The sequence below is a fragment of the Heteronotia binoei genome, chromosome 4 (genome assembly GCF_032191835.1).
Source record: "Heteronotia binoei isolate CCM8104 ecotype False Entrance Well chromosome 4, APGP_CSIRO_Hbin_v1, whole genome shotgun sequence".
NCBI lineage: Eukaryota > Metazoa > Chordata > Lepidosauria > Squamata > Gekkonidae > Heteronotia > Heteronotia binoei.
Window position 1 is genome coordinate 39816455 of NC_083226.1, and position 18433 is coordinate 39834887.

General features: G+C 45.5%; 1 protein-coding gene across 1 annotated transcript; it reads right to left on the reverse strand.

The window, feature by feature from the left end:
• Positions 1 to 875: 875 nt before the first annotated feature.
• Positions 876 to 16626, reverse strand: GNG10 (G protein subunit gamma 10). Its single transcript, XM_060237159.1, has 3 exons — positions 16424 to 16626; positions 2705 to 2836; positions 876 to 2092 (listed from the first exon to the last, which is right to left on the reverse strand). Exons 1-2 carry the CDS (start codon positions 16502 to 16504, stop codon positions 2711 to 2713), a joined length of 207 nt encoding a protein of 68 aa, XP_060093142.1. The 5' UTR covers positions 16505 to 16626; the 3' UTR covers positions 876 to 2092; positions 2705 to 2710.
• Between the last annotated feature and the right edge of the window lie 1807 nt (positions 16627 to 18433).

Sequence of the window (18433 nt, forward strand, 5' to 3'; positions counted from 1 at the left end):
TCATTTTCATTTTATTTAGTTTATATGCCGCCCTTCCCACCAAAGCAGCTCAGGGCGGCTCACAACACAGAAGTTCTAACATAGGATTAAGTTTTAAAATACATCAATTTACAACATTTAAACAATAAACCAGTAAAAACAGTAAAACAATAAAACAAAGCCATTTACCAAAGTACCATACTACAGCCTTCTATTCGAAATTTTCAAGTACCGATCAGTTGTATGCCAACCGGAAGAGGACTGTCTTACAGGACCTGCGGAACTGCCCAAGGTCCCGCAGGGCCCTCACGTCTTCCGGTAGCTGGTTCCACCAGCAAGGGGCTGTGATTGAAAAGGCCCTGTCTCTGGTCGACTTAAGTCGGGCTTCCTTTGGCCCGGGGATTGCAAGCAGGTTTTTATATCCTTTTATAATAGGATGCTATACACCAAGGTGATATTGTTTACCTTCATGTTATGAACAACTTTAAAGTGGCCATTTCCACACATCAAGCCTATTCAAGGAAAAGGACCCTTTCCTCCAGGCCTGTTGGCAAACCTCATTACCCCAGCTTAATTACATCAAAATCAAGGGCTTCAAACTGCAGTAAGGATAGTAAATCAAGTGGACCGAAAGGAGCTCCAAAACTGCATTAATGGGAGGGCAACAGATTTGCAGATGAAAGTGTCCACTGATACATGATGAGTCAAAGAATTCTAACCTTGTCACCACTGATGGGGTCTCAACTGGCAGTGGCTATCCCAGAAAATAATCTTGATAATTCAATGAAAAATCAACTCGGTGTACAGTAGCTGAGAAAAATTCAAATTCCATGCTTTCCAAGGATGGAACCAAAACAGCTTCCTCTGTCGTACAATGATCAATATCCACCAAGTCATTAGGGAAGGAATTTTTTATTTCATTTAAGCTTCTAATATAGTAATACAAACAATGGTGTGTAAACAAAAACATTTACAAAAAGAAAACAGTATTTGTGTAAAAGTGCTCGGTTAAAAAAAAAGAACAAATGCACCCAGCCCCCAAACACAAAGAGATTTCTAGAGGTTCCAATAACATTTTAAACCTTGAAAAATCTACTGTAAGGAACTATGTGCATTTGTCTTGAATAGTGTTTATTTGCCGAGCTGCACCTTAGACACTTTAAAAACATTTTTCTGTAGAAGCATAATAAAAAATACATTGGATCTTCTGTGGCAAAAATGTATTACAGATGGTATCAGCTATTTCTGTAAAATGTCACCCACAGATTTTAAGAATAGCAACACCTCATGTTTTCATGAAGAAAAATAGTCCTTGCATATGAAATAGATGGGCACTGTCCTCTTACAAAAATTGGGCATGGTCCAACTAAAGCTAAACACTTCTAAGTCAAGCACTTGATATTTTTTAAAAAATGTGCTTCATGATTTACCACTGAAATCAATGGGATGTGCAGCCCAATCTTATGCATTTTTATTCAGACACTGTCCCACTGAGGCTTATTCCTAAGCAGGGCTTTCTTTGTAGAAAAAGCCCAGCAGGAACTCATTTGCATTTTAGGCCACATCCCCTGACATCACCATTGTTTCACGCAGGGCTTTTTTGTAGAAAAAGCCCAGCAGGACCTTACTTGCAACATTAGGCCACACCCCCAGGCACCAAGCCAGCCAGAACTGCATTGTGCATTCCTGCTAAAAAAAGCCCTGTTCCTAAGTAAATTTGTGTATGGCTTCACTTTAACTGGGCCATGACCACAGTGTGCACCCTTACTCGGAAAACAGAAACCAGGAAGGTAGCATCTCAATCTGGTACAACAAAACAAAGGAACAAGTCATTTTGACTTGGTAATCAGCTTTTTCTAAAATGCAAACGTCTCAGAGAAACGTGTAGAAAGGAACTGGACTCCATTACAAAAGGAAAGCATTTTTCTTATTAAATGCTTTATACAATTATTAGAAAAACATCAGTTACTAAGATTGATCAATCACACTAACAAATTTCTAAAGACACCATTTTAGCCACACAGAAATACGGGCATAGCAAGAGTGAAAATGTTTGCTGAAAACAGGAAGGCGCGAGGGATTCCTCTCATGCTCAAAGAGAACTTAACTTTGCCTGCAACAATAGGAAAAAAGGTAATTAAAAGGTGGTCTTTCTCTTTCTGTTCACCAGTTAACAAGTCCCCTAATCACTCTTGCACTTGCATGTGCAATCCAGGTACTGTGTATAGTAGATTCTTTATACAAGTGTTGAGTATTCCCCCATGTCAACATCTGTAACAGCTGTGACTGAAACCCTGCATTTATCCAAGTACTGTTCCCCAGCTTCATTAGTAAGGTGAGTGCAGGCTGGCTCTTTCTCACTAAAAGATGTATACATGTCCATGTGCTCACTGTAACTTGTGAACAGGGCTTCTGTGCATATACACATACCTCCTGTGGGAATGGGATCCATGCCACACAATCACAAGGCGGAGCATTGGTCTTGCTGTAACAGTGATTGTGCTGCCAAGAGCTTTACATTTCCCCACAAGCATCAATATCAACTCTCACCTATTCAGGAAAAATTAAAGGGTTATACTCTGGAATGTCCAGAGGTCGAAACCTGTCCCCTTTTCTCTCCTGACTGTAATCCTAAAGAATCAAGCCTCTTCCTTGTCTGCATGATAAACCCCAACCTACACTCTGAAAGAGAACTGTAATGAAGATCCTTCCACAAGGATTGTACCTGTCTTCAGAGCAATGCGCAGGACCTGGGCTCCCGAAATGGATTGCTTCCCGCAGGGACTCCAACCAGCAACGCGTCTTTGCAGGCATTCTGCATACAGTACTGCTGAAGTTCTGCAGCTGCCTGGGAAACCTGGACCATTGAAAGCACACACAACAGCAGAAATGGCAAGTAAGTTATGAGAGTTAGAAACCACCACAAAATGCCATGTGAGAATTATCCTGTAGCTCCCAACATGGAAGCCATGTTATAATTGGAGATTCATGACTTTGTGACACTGGTTTTTACAATACCAGATGCAAATCTGAACAGATATCGCCAAGTCCTGGGGTCATCCATGGAAATTAATAGGCAACAGAAACCAGTCCTTTGTACAAAGCACAATTAACCTATGCATTTCTATTGCCAAAGAACATGGCAGCAATTGCAAACACACAGCACAGGAGACATAACTAAGTATCCCAAAGAACTCAGAGTCAAACCATACATGGCACTCCAGGCCCTTGATTTAGCCACAAAAAAGGAGCAAGGAGGGAGATAAGGATTGAGTCTAGGAATGTAAAATATTAAATTATTAGGATTTGTTCACTGTTTATACACTGCTGCAAACCTTTAACATTCAAAGTATTTAGGAGGAGCAGCTGGCAGATCTCTATGAATTGATGCAAGTGCACAAACAGAGCACTGAGTGGAAGATATTTTGACATCCTGCCTGAACTTTCCACACTTCTGGAGAGCTTTCCACACTTCTGGGAATATCACACCCCGGAGTCAAAGCATAAGTGGGAGGGGGGGGAGAGGGAAGATAGGTACCTACTTTTATCAGGCTAAAAGGTGAGGACCATTTTGATTGGGGAAACAGCTTGGGGAGGGGAGTTAAATGCCCCGGCACTACAGCCACAGTATGTACCTTCCCCCACTCTCCCTGTCTGCTTTTTGAAGCTAAATGACACACCAAGGATCAAATTACAGATCCTCAAAATCATGTGTTATTTGATGCAGCAACCGAAGGAAATCTGAGATGGGGGTTGTCAATGCTGTTTGCTATGACCTGCTTTTTATGGCCATGCTTCCAAACATTATTTCCACTGTTTGGTGACATCTTCCTTGTTCACATAGTATAAAATGATAAGTGTGACCGGATCATCAACATCCCTGCCCCCTTTTTCTGTAATTCCCCGTGTGAAGAATACTCGTGGTTTTTAACCTATTTGTATCAGATTTGGCATGCTTCCAGTGTTACCTGATGTAATTCTATATAGTTGTTTTTTTCCAACACCACCCACAGCCAAGAATGACTTACAGTGCTCTGCTCTGATTCTGAGCTGTAGATTTGTTTTAAGCAGTTGGTATTTTCTTTTTTTTCCCCATGGGTTTTGAAGCTAAAACAACTGCAATCAATACCCTAGAGCAGGGATTTTTGATAGAAAAAGCCCAACAAGAACTTATCTGCATATTAGGCCACACCCCCTGACATCAAGCCAGCTGGAACTGTGTTCCTGCTCAAAAAAAACCCCTGCCCTAAAGCAAAATATTGGTCTGGAAATGTCAGTCGAGGGCAAATATTGTCAGGAGTGGTGTTAAAATGAAAATGTTTGCCTGTTAAGCTTTTGCCTAAAATACCCAAAATGACCTTTCTAGCCATTAGGAGGAGAAGGAGGAGAAAGTACTAAAGAATCAAGTGATCACAAGACAGGGCACTAAACAAACACTACAAACTGCTTTCTAGTTGGGAACCATGATGTATCCTAAGTAGTATTGTTTGCTTTTATCTGTAATCATCTTTCATATTTAGATTAACAAATGAACTAAGCAGAATATTGTGTTGAGGATCCATGTGCCAAACTGCTTTCATTAGTTACCTGATGCACAGCCAGGTCTGGTGGACAGCAAACAGGCCTTTAAAAGCATCTGCCCAACCACAGAAGCTGTGGGGACAATCTCCCCCCTTCTGCAGCTCTGCTGCTCTTTGTATGAGGGGGGAGTGGGTTAAAGGGCCCGGCTTAAGTAGCACTTCAACCTGTGTTCAGTTCAAAACTTATTTGGGCACATTCACACATTACTAAGTCCTTGTGTACCTTACAGATCCTGTCAACAGATGTCCTGTGGGAAATCTGTGCTCAGAGATTGATTCCCAAGCACATTGGGAGTGTGGGTGTGGATGTGTCTAAATCAGATTGCAAGCATGGCATACAGGATTTAAGCTTTTCCCACCCCACCATTTTCCCAACTTGAAACAGCCTTATTGGGGATGCTCACGTTTGTTTGTTTGTTTACGGAATTCTTAGGCCACTTCTGGGGAACCTGACTGAGACAGCTTACAAAATAACAACAAAAAACCCACTTAATTTTTTAGATTAAAATCACACTAAGAAGTGATTTTAAAGATGAATCACTTAATAAAAAGCCTGGGTAAACAATAATGTTTTGGCACCATAGGGCCTCAAGGAGAAGGGCATTCCACAGAAGAGGTACCACTACCGGGAAAAAACGCTGTCTTTGGTTGCCACCTGCCTTGCTACTGAAGGGAGGGGCACAGAGAAAAGGGTCTGTAAAGCAGAGTTTAACTGGCAGGATGGAGAGGTACATTTTCCACATCGTATATCACTTACAAGAGTGGCTTGGGAAGACAAATTGCACCATCCTGCAAGTGACAGGACCACCCTAGGCAGAGGTAAGTCACCTGAAGTCAATGGGCTTAGAAAAGTGTAACTGTGCTTAAATTAAGGTGGCACTATGAGTCTTGTACCCACTGCAACTCCTTCACATCAGTCAGACAAAGAGGTGTAGCTGTTCATTTATATACAGCTTTTCTCCCCAAATGTACTCCCCTCTGCCTTGTTATCCTCACAACAACAGCCACCTTGTGAGATACGATAGGCTGAGAGAGTGACTGGCTCAAGGTGTCCCAGTCCCAATGAGTTTCCATTACAGAATGGGGATTAGAACTTGGATCTCCAGGATCCCAGCCAATCACTTTAACCAGGCAAATGTAAATTACCTCTGCTTAGGACCAGATGCCAAAGCCCCTTGACTATGAACCCCAATTAAAATTAAAAAGTAATTAATTATTTAAAAACCAAAGTCTTTCTGGCTGTTATAACAGTTGGACACATTTTTACTGTACTCAGGCAAGATCTGAGAATGATCTGTTTATACAGCAGATTGTTTTATGGCTTTATAGTCGAAAAGCTGGTTGAACTTTGGGTAGTGATAAGAAAAGTTTAATACAAAGTCAAAGTTCTGGAAATATGCCACAGGATTCTATATGAGACAATTTAGTAAAAGTCATAAAACCTAAGAAACCATATTTCACGGCAAACTTGCCTTTCTGCTTAATTGGATTGAGCTATGAGAAGTACTTCCTTTTATCATCACATCTGTGCTCTAGTATCACAAGTATTAATGAGAGTCATCTGTGTTATTTATATTTCAGTCTCCCTCCCTAAGGAAATGCCCTTCTGTTTCTTCTGTCTCATTAGTTATAGTGACATGAATCAAAGTGGCATATACACATCATATTACCATAATCCTTCAAGCTGTCTCTTGTCTGGGAATGTATCATATCAGAATCTCAAAGTTTGTGACTGAAAGACAGGAAAGCCATTTGATTGACAGAAATTTACAGAATCAAAACATATGCAGTGGGGAAGCCTTCTACAATGTGATGGGGTGGTAGAGAATGTGTTTTCATCCCAGTACCCAGGCTGGAAATCTCTGGCTGATGTCTTTCTATAATACCTATGGAATTACACATACTCCCAATGCTACAAGAATAACAACAAAGCCCCAAATATTCTGATTCCTAAAGAGTGACATTGGTTTGGTTGTTACTAAGGAATAAATTTCCTCCTTTGTATACTTGAAGCTCCCTGAGATCACTGGTCTACCAAGCTTGGGGTTGTCTACTCTTGACTGAGAGTGGCTCTCCAGGATATCTTTACATTACCTGCTACCACATGCTGGGACCTTCTTGCTCTGCCAACATGTCATGGCCCCATCCCATAGTAACCCTTTGTTAGTAATGCAAGTTCTTGTTATTATTATTCTAAGTAAAGCTAACCTGAGGCAGCTGGTGGAATTTTATATAGGACAGGGGTGTCGAACTCATTTGTTAGAAGGGACACAAATGGGGCTTTGTGGGGCCAGGTCATGTAATGTGATGTAATGGAGATATAAACTTTATAAAGGACACAGACAAACACAATTAAAGATATGTTCCAATTTAAAATGCAAACATGCTTAAAACTCTTGCAATATTTTGTTTAAAATGGAAAAGTGGAGGAATAGTGGGATTTAGCAATGCAGTTTTAAAAATAAAACACCAAGAAAAAGCACAAGGACCACAGTGAAAACTAAAAAATATAAACTGCTCTGAGCTTGGGAAAACAATAAAATGGCATTGCAAACTTCTCTTCTCCCCGCCCCACCTCCACCCCGGGTCTACTCAGATTGGCAATGGCTCTTCAGTGTAATATCTCCCTTTGGCTGCGGGTTCCTATGTTAGAGTACTCACTAGGTCAGGCCCATTCAGCAGAAATAAGCTGGCTCAAAGCATCAATCCTTTATTTGCAAAGACACAACGCTAGGAAGCATGAGCTTCAGCTGGCTACAGGAACACTGAAAAGTGAAACTGATCTCTGCTCCATTGAAACACATCACAGCATGGGCAAAGTTGCAAGGAAAATGCGGAACAGATTTTCCATTAAAGTTTTCCTTGCAGCTTTGCTTCCTGCTGTAGCTGGCAAAGACAAGGCAGAAAAAGCAGGGAATTTCAGCAACCTGGGAGCTTCAAATGGTGAGGACAGGAGGGGGGGAGAAAAGAGACATTTGACACCCCTGGTATAGGCAATGCTGAATTTTTGTATCACTGTTAAGATCATGGTCCTATCATATATTAGTTTTAACTGGAATACATTTCATTATTTTATTATTTCTTTAAATGGGGCTTTAAAAATGGTTAAACATCTCAGACATTTGGAAAGGAGGGAATTTTTTTTGACCCATCCAATCACAGCTGACTTATGGTGACCCCATGGGATTTTCAAGGCAAGGGATATTCAGAGGTAGTTTCCCATTGCCTGCCTCTGCATCATGACCCTGGTATTCACTGGTGGTCTCTCATCTGAATACTGACCAAGGCCAACCATGCTTAGCTTCCACAATTTGGCGAGACTAGCCTGGGTTATCCAGGTTAGTGCTAGAAACAAACCTAGCTAACCTGCTTGAGCAGGACGTGGACCTGGCTTGCATGACTGAGATCTGGGTGCGAGATGGGGAGACAGTAGCTCTCTCCCAGATGGCTCCCCCAGGATACTCAGTCTTTCACCAATGACGGACTAGCAGGCGGGGGGGAGGGGTGACTCTGGGCCCAGGAGAGGCTTACTCCTTCCGGGCTCTCCCGGCCCCAGAGATTAATGGCATTGAATGTGCCGGTCTGATGTGGGACATTGGGGAGGGATTGGCAATCTGGCTGGTGTACCGTCTGCCTAACGCACCAGCCAGCACCTTACCGTCCCTGATGGAGGCCATAACAGGCTGGGCATTGGAATACCCAAGGCTTTTGATCCTGGGTGACTCCAATGTCCATGCCGATGATGCGACCTCCAGTCAGGTGATGGACCTAGTGTCATCCATGGCGACACTGGGACTCTCCCAACTTGTTACAACGCCCACTAACCAGGTGGGGCACATGCTAGATTTGATCTCTGCGGCGGGAGTTTTAGTGGACAGTATTACTGCTGAAGCAGTGCCATGGTTGACCACTATGCCCTCAAGGCTCATGTGGATGTCCCACCCCAAGACCTTTTAGGCAGTGAGCATAGTTTAGCTCGCCCGCAGAACCAGATGGACCTGGAATGGTTCCAAATGGCTCTACAGGATTCCTGGCCCCCTGGCGATTCCCTGGATGACCTGACTGAGTCTTGGCATGACAGACTCTCCAGAGCCATCGATGAGATCGCACCTCGACGCCCTCTGCACCCTCGCTCTAAGCTAGCATCATGGTACAACCTGGAGTTGCGGCAGATGAAACAAGGACTCAGACAGCTAGAGAGGCAATGGTGGCGTACTTGAGACGAAGCGACTAGAACATCTTATAGACAAAGGGTAGCGATTGGGGGTGAACTGTCCCGGAGACACGCGCTTGACTGCGGGGTGCCCCAGGTGGCGGTACTCTCTCCGATGTTGTTTAACATCTACATGAGCCCCCTTGCCCAGATCGCCCGGAGGTATGGGTTGGGTTTTCACCAGTATGCTGATGACACCCAGCTCTATCTACTGATGGACAGTTGGCCTGACTGTGTCCCAGAAAATTTGGACCTGGTGCTAAAAGCTGTGGCTGGATGGCTTAGGCTGAGTAGATTCAAGCTCAATCCGGCGAAGACAGAGCTCCTTTACTTGAGTCGTGGTGGTCCGGGAAGGGAAATCCCCCTACTGGCGTTTGACAGTGCACCACTGGCAACAGGACACAAGATCAAGAGCTTGGGGGTGCTACTGGAGCCTGCTTTGACAATGGAGGCCCAGATAGCAGCCACTGCTAAATCCGCGTTTTTCCATCTTAGACGGGCAAGGCAGTTGGTTCCCTTCCTGGAGCACAGCGACCTTGCAACAGTGATCCATGCAACAGTCACCTCGAGGCTGGACTACTGTAATGCCCTCTACACGGGGCTGCCCTTGTGCCAAACTTGGAAATTGCAGCTAGTGCAGAACGCGGCCGCCCGGCTGTTATTGGGGCTTCCCAGGTGGGAGCACATTCAGCCAGGACTACAGGAACTGCACTGGCTGCCAATAGTATACCGGATTCATTACAAGGTGCTGGTTATTACCTTTAAAGCCCTATATGGCCTAGGACCTGCCTACATTAGGGACCATCTCTCCCCACATGTTCTCCAGAGAGTACTTAGATCGGGATCACAAAATCTATTAGTAATCCCCGGGCTGAATGAGGCCCGATTGAAATCAACTAGAGACAGGGCCTTCTCAATTGTGGAACCAACTGCCAGATGAAGTGAGGGCCTTGTGAAACCTTGTTGTCATGCCTGCCCCTGCTGACTCAGAGCAGGTGCCTGCTTCTGACCCCGCCCCTGCTGTGCAGATGCCTCTACCAACGTCGGACGTAAGTCCTGAAGGAGCAAGCCAGCAGCAGGGGCCACCTGAAACCGATCAGGCCACACCAGGCACTAGCTCATCGCCTCCAGAATCACCACCACCTGCAGAACGGCTACGCGAGAGGAGACGGCTGGAGTTCAGAAACAGGCGTAGAGAAGCACGCAGGCGTGCTAGGAGAGATCTGAGCCCAGAGTTCTAACAAGCCAATTAGCCAGCACACTATATCTGGGATCCTGGCCTCAGGCCAAATTGTGCTGGCAACGAATGATCACCCTCCGACGTGACCGCGCCCTGCACCCCCTTGCCTGCTGAACGAACCTGTCTGCTTCCCGACCCGGCTTGACTTTGGACTGGAAACTGGACTCTGCTTTGGCTAAGTACTTTGTATACATTCGGCTTGCTTTCCCTGGTTGATGACCCTTCTGCATTCCTGAGACTCCGCGCTTCGCTACTCCCTTCGGCTGGCCTGATTTATGGTACAGACCAATTAAGGACTGTAAAGATAACGCTCGTGCTGCCTTTGGAAACACCCCAGCCGACAGCCAGCGTCCTGGCCGATTGCCAGGGCAACAGAAGCTGCCCGTCGTTGTCTGCAGGTCTGGGTCCTGACACTTGTGCAGTTCCGCAAGGCCTGCAAGACTGTCCTCTTCCGGCTGGCATTCAATTGACTTGGCACTGGTACTTAAGAGAAGTGGAAGAAGGCAGTCGCCACCAGAATAGCACCAACTCAATATTCTGTTTTAACTGTTTTAATCATTGTATATCTATTGTGTAATTTTGTATTGTGTAATACCGAATGTGTAATTTTGTGTAATTTTGTATTGTGTAATACCGAATGTGTAATTTTAATATTTATTTAATTGTTTGTGGGATTTTATGTTGTGAGCTGCCCTGAGCCTGCTTTGGCGGGGAGGGCGGGATATAAATCAAATAAATAAATAAATAAATTTATATCCCGCCCTACCCCACCAAAGCGGGCTCAGGGCGGCTCACAACATAAAAATTCTAACAATAAAATGCAAGAATTAAAATACAATAATAATTTATATAATTAAAACAACTAATATATCAATACATCAATCAGTCTCAGTGTGTTATCTTATAGTCTTCCGTCAGAATATTTCAATAAAACACATTGTTTAAAAAATTAGTCCTGTTTTTGAAAATCTGGTCAGCTGTGGATTCCTAAGTGTCTTTGAGCAATAAAAACCTCATCTGTACCATGCCATCCATTAAAAATCCATTTTATGGTGCTGTTGCAAAAATGAAGTCAATACAGACTATAAAGAACCCTGTTTGTTAACATTCCTGTTTTATTAAATGGTAATAACCAGAATCAAAATCAACATGCTATGATGGCCAGAAGGCTGTCCCACCTTTGAAAAGGAAAAACAGCCACTCACTTGAGCCTATGGGAGTGCTACTGAAGTATCCAGTCACATTTTAGAAGGCGGATGGAATGTTGGAAGAAAACACAGCAAGAGTTCAGTCTGCTTCAGGAAAAGAGTAGACAGCTAAACAACTGAAGGGTAGCTCTGCTTGGTGATGTGGTAGAGTGGTTTGTTTCTACTTCTGACAGAGAATGGTATATCCCAGGGTTTCCCAAACTTCCCCCCCCCCAATGGCCCGGTTATTTTTACACTTCTCCTTCATGGCCCACTTAAATTCAGGGGTGGAGCCACGAGACTTTGGGGGTGGAGCCGAGAGACAGGAAAGCCTGTCTCTTTCTTCTATAGAGGTCTCCAAGGAAAATGGAGCTCAGGCTTTGCAGTCTGTGTCAGTCTTCAAACCTAGCTTTTATCTACATAACACAGAGAGGGGGGAAGGAAGGAAGGAAGGAAGGAAGGAAGGAAGGAAGGAAGGAAGGAAGGAAGGAAGGAAGGAAGGAAGGAAGGAAGGAAGGAAGGAAGGAAGGAAGGAAGGAAGGAAGGAAGACGGAGCTCAGGCTTTGCAGCCTGTGTCAGACTTCAAGCCTAGCTTTTCTCTGCACAAGAGACAGGAAAGGAAGGAAGCAGAGCTCATGCTTTGGTGGGGGGCGGGGCTAGCTTTGGCTTTTCTTGTGACCCGGTATTGACGTTTCCGTGGCCTGGTACTGGGTCGCAACCTTGCAAATGGGAAACGCTGGTATATCCAATTGTTAGGTCTGTCTTTGACAATGAGCAGACCTCGTGCCATTTAGTGTAGCTCTTGGAAAAGGGTAGGCTGGTATGGGTGGAATCCTGTGTGTGTGAGAGGATCCAACCTAGTGGCTAATAGGTAAAAGTCAGTTTATGCTTGGAAGTATTAAAGAAAATTCAAACTACTCTCTAGATTAATGTGCCTCAGCCAGATTTCTCTTTTATCTACCTGAGGTCCTGTGTTGCTGATCTGTTCCTGGAAACCAATCTGAAAATAATAATTTTTAAAAAGTTTGAGTCCTCTGGCACCTTTAAGACCAACAAAGTTTTATTCAAGGTGTAAGCATGCACACGTCTTCTACTTGTGCACTACAAAACTTCGAAGTGAGCCCAAAGCCTAGACACTTGCTACCTTTCGAACACCTGGTAACCGCAGGGAAGATTTATAGTTTAAAATTAACCTAGTTCCCTCAGAATCCCTGGAGGCTGTGTGGGTCCCTTCAGTTGATAGAAAGGGCCTGTCATACATGCATGCTTGCAATTCTCATTCACAGGACCAACAGCAGTCCCCATCAAAAGGTCAGGAAACTCTCTAGGATAGTACCCTGAGAGGCACAAGAGACTGTTATGGGAAGGAAATTCAGCTTCCTGCTGTACATACAAAGTGTACAGTTTCTGCTCACCTATCAGAGAAAGGTGTATGTGCTAGAACAAACTGATACCAGTATGGTAGCGCTACTGCACATGGTTTTTTTTATAGGGAAAGTATGAACAAAACCTGATCCATAGGTAGGCCTGGCGCTAGGGGGTCTGGTGCTCGTAGGCCAAGGCCGCCCCCCCCCCGACTGCTGCCGCGCACACATAGCCCGCACGGCCCGAAAACTCCCCTGCTTCAAAGGGAGTCACTGGCTCCCTTTGAAGCAGGGGTGGGCCAGCTGCCAGCTGCAAGAAGTGTCCTAAGGCACGGGGAGGTGGGCAGGGAGAGGCGGGGTGGCGGGGGGCACTAGGAGGAGGCGGTAAGTGCAGGCAAGTGGCAGCGGGGGGCGAGGGAAGGTGGTGGGCAGCGGCGGGCACTGGGAGGAGGTGGCAGGTGCAGGGAAGTTGCAGCGGGGGGTGAGGGAAGGTGGCGGGCGGCGGCGGGCACTGAGAGTAGGCGACAGGCGCAGGGAAGTGGCAGTGGGAGTGAGAGAAGGAGGAGGGTGGCGGCAAGCACTGGGAGGAGACAGCAGGCGCAGGGAAGTGACAGCGAGGGAAAGTGGCGAGCGGTGGCGGGCACTGGGAGGAGGCGGCAGGCACAGGGTGAGGGGAGGTGTCGGGCAGCAGTGGGCACTGGGAGGAGGCGGGCGGCAGCAGGCACGTGGAGACCAGTGGGGAGAGGGGGCACCTCATGGCGCCCCTAGGCCAAGTGGCACCTGAGGCAGCCGCCTACTTGCCCTACTCCCACGTGCCAGCTTTGTCCACAGGAATACACAAAGCTGCCTTCTACTGATTGAAACCACTGGCATGTCAAAGTTACTATTGTTTACACTGAACCGGGGTGTCAGGCAAAGGTCTTTCACAGCACCTCCTCCCTGATCCTTTTAATTGGAGAAGCCAGAGATCAAACCTGGGACCTTCTGCATGCCAAGCAGATGCTCTGCCACTGAACCATTGTTTCATAAAGTTGACAACTGAATGTTTGATAAAGGGGAAGACTCAAGGGTTAAGAAGAGACAAATGTGCATAAATAAATAATTCATAATGATGAACAGTATGTAAATGATTAAGACAGCTCCATCCATCTCCTAGCTCATTATACAAATACCAGCAGGGAATGCATCAAACGTAGTAACTAACTGCATGTTCCCTGAGGGCCAATTTTAATACAGTCACCAACTTATCCTTCGCTTTACTGGCAGCCAGGTCAGGGCTGAATCTGCAGCATCTAAATGTCCCCCAGGCACAATGATGTCTAAGTGAGAGAGAGATATGCAAGTCACCCAACTGCACACTGCTTATGGCATTTACACATCAAATTGACATAAATGTGTCAACAGAGGTGACCGCTAATAGCATGGGCTGAGTAGCTAAACTGTCACACTGGACATGAACGAGCTGTTCTGATGTTGGCTAACTTTCTATAAGGCTTCATCAGAACACACCCTAAAGTTTTAATAGTATACATAGTGAGATGGATAGGGGTTCTAGTGGATTCTAATCTATTATTCCAAATAAGAAATAATTAGAATAGTAGATTCAGTGCCTAGTGGCAGGGCCGGCCCTGCTCTCAGCATTCCACAATTAAGGATACATCTGCTCATCAATCTCCAATTTTGACATATTTATTTCCTTCACTATGTTATCCCACAGAACTAAACCCAAACAAATGGTGACCTAAGCTTGTTATTCCTGTTTGGTCCTTGCATCTGTTAAGCATCTTCATTATGAACATATGAAGCTGCCTTCTACTGAATCAGACCCTTGGTCCATCAAAGTCAGTATTGTCTACTCAGACTGGCAGCGGCTCTCCAGGGTCTAAAGCTGAAGTTTTTCATGCCTATTTGCCTGGACCCTTTTTAGTTGGAGATGCCAGGGATTGAACCTGGGACCTTCTGCTTCCCAAGCAGATGCTCTACCACGGAGCCACGGTCCCTCCCCAATGATCCATGCTAATTTGTTGCCCTCCCTCTATCTATACAAAATGGTAACTTCCATTTCATTGTATCTGAAGAAGTGTGCATGCACACAGAAGCTTATACCTTGATTAAAACTTTGTTGGTCTTAAAGGTGCCACTTGTCTGGACTTAAACTCTGTTCTTCTTCAGACCAACATGGCTACATACCTGAATCTGTTATCTGAGTAAGAGAGAACCTTTTAGAGGTGTGGTTTGTGTTTCCTAAGAGCTCAATAGTTATAGCAATTGTGGCGGAACACGCCTGCTCTGTCCTGCAGGGCCTTTTCTATCCTGCCCTCCAAGGTTCTCCCAATACTTGGAAAGGCTACACTCTCTCTATGGTAACCCACCACCACCATCTAACCTTTGTAAGGAATTGCCCATGGGGAAGGTCAGGACTCCCAGCTTCCCCTCCACAATCTGACACCTCAGGGGGTCTATCAGACTCTGGGGAAGAAGCTGCTGGAGAAGTTTGGAGGACAGAAAGAGAAATACCTATTCTAATGGGCACTTTCCCAAACTGCAAGCCTGGGGTATTTCTCTTCATTATCTTCTTTCTGAATTAACTTTCCAGAAATGAACACTTCTGTTAGGAATAATCAAAACAATACAAAACAGCATATATATTATTACTTTGGAGGAATATAACAGAAGATCCAAGTTTTGTTTTGAGGGGTTTTCTATGGACCAAGGCTGCTGCCTGAACCTTTCTGAAACTACTTTGTGTCATTTGCAATGCAATCCCAAACAGAAGTACACCCATCTAAATCAGTGAAAGTCAGTGGTCTTAGAGGGGTGTAAACTCTCTTCAGGGATGCATTGTTATATGCACTCATTCCAGCCACTCCCCCGCCGACAGCTATTTTACTGAGGTAATTTTAACCTACATAAGATAGGTTTTCACCATCAGATCTGCTGCCTTAAGGCAAAATAGACTTCAAAAGAAACAGGCACACGAGGCAGGGGGGCGCCATCTAATCACGTTTTTTTGGGGGGGGGAGGGTGCAATTCTACCACAAAGCTTTAGCCTAACGAAAGGAGGTCACTGGGCCTCGCTGACACAAAGGCCATGCCTGGGACAGAACAGCCAAGGGGGCGCCACACAAGCTTAGCTGAAGCCTCTTGTCCTGGGGAAACAAAGGCACGTTTCAACGGCAGATACAATGAGCCAGCTGCGAAGCGAGGGGAAAAAACCGAGCCACCCTTCAACAATACAGACTTTGTGATGGAAGTCTCAGTCGCGTGTCGGAGCTTGTTCCCAGCTGGGTTGGGGCGACAGTCACGCATTCCCGTTTGTCACGCAGAGGACCCCTCGGGTCAACTGAGGGCAGAAAAAGGCTTGCCGGTCAGCAACTGCTTGCTTATGACCGAGAAAGAAAAGAGAAAGAAAGAAAGAAAGAAAGAAAGAAAGAAAGAAAGAAAGAAAGAAAGAAAGAAAGAAAGAAAGAAAGAAAGAAAGAAAGAAAGAAAGAAAGAAAGAAAGAAAGAAAGAAAGAAAGAAAGAAAGAAAGAAAGAGTTGCAGGTTTCCACCCCAGGCCCTGCAATCAGATTCCTGGGAGAAGAGAACGTCTGGATTCTTCGTCTCCTCCCAGCTAGCCGGAGCCACGAAGAAGACAAAACAAAACGCTTTGCTAAGCCTCTCGTTCTCTTCAAGGACAGTTCCGGGCGCTGCAGAGAAAGCGGAAAACGCTCGGTGGGGCCACCCAGATCCAACCCTCTTACAAAGGGAGCGGCGGCGGATTCCTTCCCTCCTCCCAAGAGAGCCCCTCCTTTGCCAGACAAGCGGCGTCTGTATTCCTTCGGGCAATCGTCTAAAAGCAACCCGAGTCGCACTTACCCGGATCCTTTCCACGCCGGCCTCCAGTTTTAGCTGCTCCACCAGGCGCTGCATGGTGTTGAGGCTGGAGTTGGAAGACATGCTGGCGGCAGCTCTTAAGAAGTCGGCCGGCGGGCGGGTGGGCGTCTGACTCCGGACTTCCAGACAAGCGGCGCTCTTCTCTCGATGCAGGAACTGAGCTCAAAGGGGGAGGAGGCAGCAGCGGGCAAGCTCCCTGCAGCCCCCGCCTGCTGCCTCTCTGGCCGATCGAAAGGCAAGCGGCCAGGAGGAGCTTGGAGCACTGAGGCGTCCCAAGAAGACGGGCGTAGACTCTTGAGCGTCGGGGGTGCAGAGAAAGCAGCTGGAAATCGGGTACAATTCTGGGTCTCCCCCTCCGCACACATCAGAAGGAGCTAGTTTTGTTTTACAAAACAGCACTTTCTTAAAACGAAGCCACGCCTCTCAGTCTAGCGGGGCGCTGGCTAATGTCTGAATTAAACCACTTTACGTGATACAGCTGGACAGCATTAGGCGGTTTAGGGTTCCTCCAGAGTCTTCACGTCAGATCTCATCCTGCCTCCCGCGCCATACCCTGCACTGAACATCCCCTTTCGCACAAAACAACATAAAACCGTACTTTATAAAGTTCGATTTCTCAGAACTCATGGATTAAATTTAGAAAAGCAGGTTCCCAAACATGCCAACCATGATTGCTTTGTTTTCAGCTCAGGCATCTCCATGCATTTTCTGCAAGTCTGACTTCTCTCCCCCTTTGGATTGCAAAAGCACGTGAAGGAATAATCGTCAAGCTCTTCTCGGTGGCTGGCAGTGGTTGTTGAAAGAGATCAGTAGTATGTGGTTCCAAAGATAGCGACTTGGCTTGTTGGCAGCTGGAATGATGCCTATCATCCTGGTTATCAGGTGATCAGCAACGCATCAACTGGGTCTACTTGCTGTATTATATGCCAGTTCACCATTACCTAGGTTTTCAGTATAATTCTCAGTAATGTGATTTCATCTTTAGATCTATCCAAATATATTAAATAATGCTATTAGTGGCTAATAATTATGATGGATATCTAATCCCTCCAGTTCCAGAGATAGTATGCCTCCATAAAACAGTTGCTAGGGAGCATCAGCAGGATGCTATTGCTGTCTTCCTGTTTCTGGGCTTCCTAGAGGTAGCTGGTTGGTCACTATACAAACAGAAGGCTGGACTAGATGGACTTTTGGTCTGACCCAGCATGGCTCTTATATTCTTCTTGTGAGTGTACACCTTGAACAGGTGAAAGTTATATAGCATCCTGAAAACTACTCCACTGAACGCTTAAAAGATCCATTTATGGAATTCTGCATCAGTTTAATTGGGAGGGCTGGAAGACCACTGATCAACAGCAAATAGAAAAAAAATTTACACAGGGGAAGAATGCACTTATGTTTTTGAAAGGCATCAGAAGCATTCTAACCACTGTGCATACAAAAGCTAGGAAGTTTATGGCAATGGCAAACCACCCTGTAAAAGTCTGCCACCTGATGCGATGTCACCCTATAGGTTGGTAATGACTCAGTACCTGCACAGGGTACTACCATTACCTTTTAATTTCCCACCACATCTATATGTAGTTTATACACAAGTATATCTTTATAAACAGCTCAGCTCAACAAGCACAGTATATTTAATGTTCAAACGTCTGATATGTTTAAAGTTTGAAGGGTTTTCATGTCCCCAGCTTGGGAGATGCCGAGTTGGGTGAAAAGGTGCCATAGAGCTGTTTTACATTCACCTGAGATTATATCAGTGTAACACACACACACACAAGCAGGTTCCAGATTCAGCTCATCTTTGCATGAGTGTCAGCAAAAAGGTGGTCCAGCGTTCCTGGTGTTGCCACATAATCCAGAGTTTGATGTTTCTGTGCTGCTCCAAAGTAGAGGGAGCATCTCAAGAACAGGAAGCAAGGTTTGCAAGGTCCCTTCTGGATAGAGTCACAGAGTCCTGCTGCATTGTATGCTAGGGGCTTTTGTACTTAT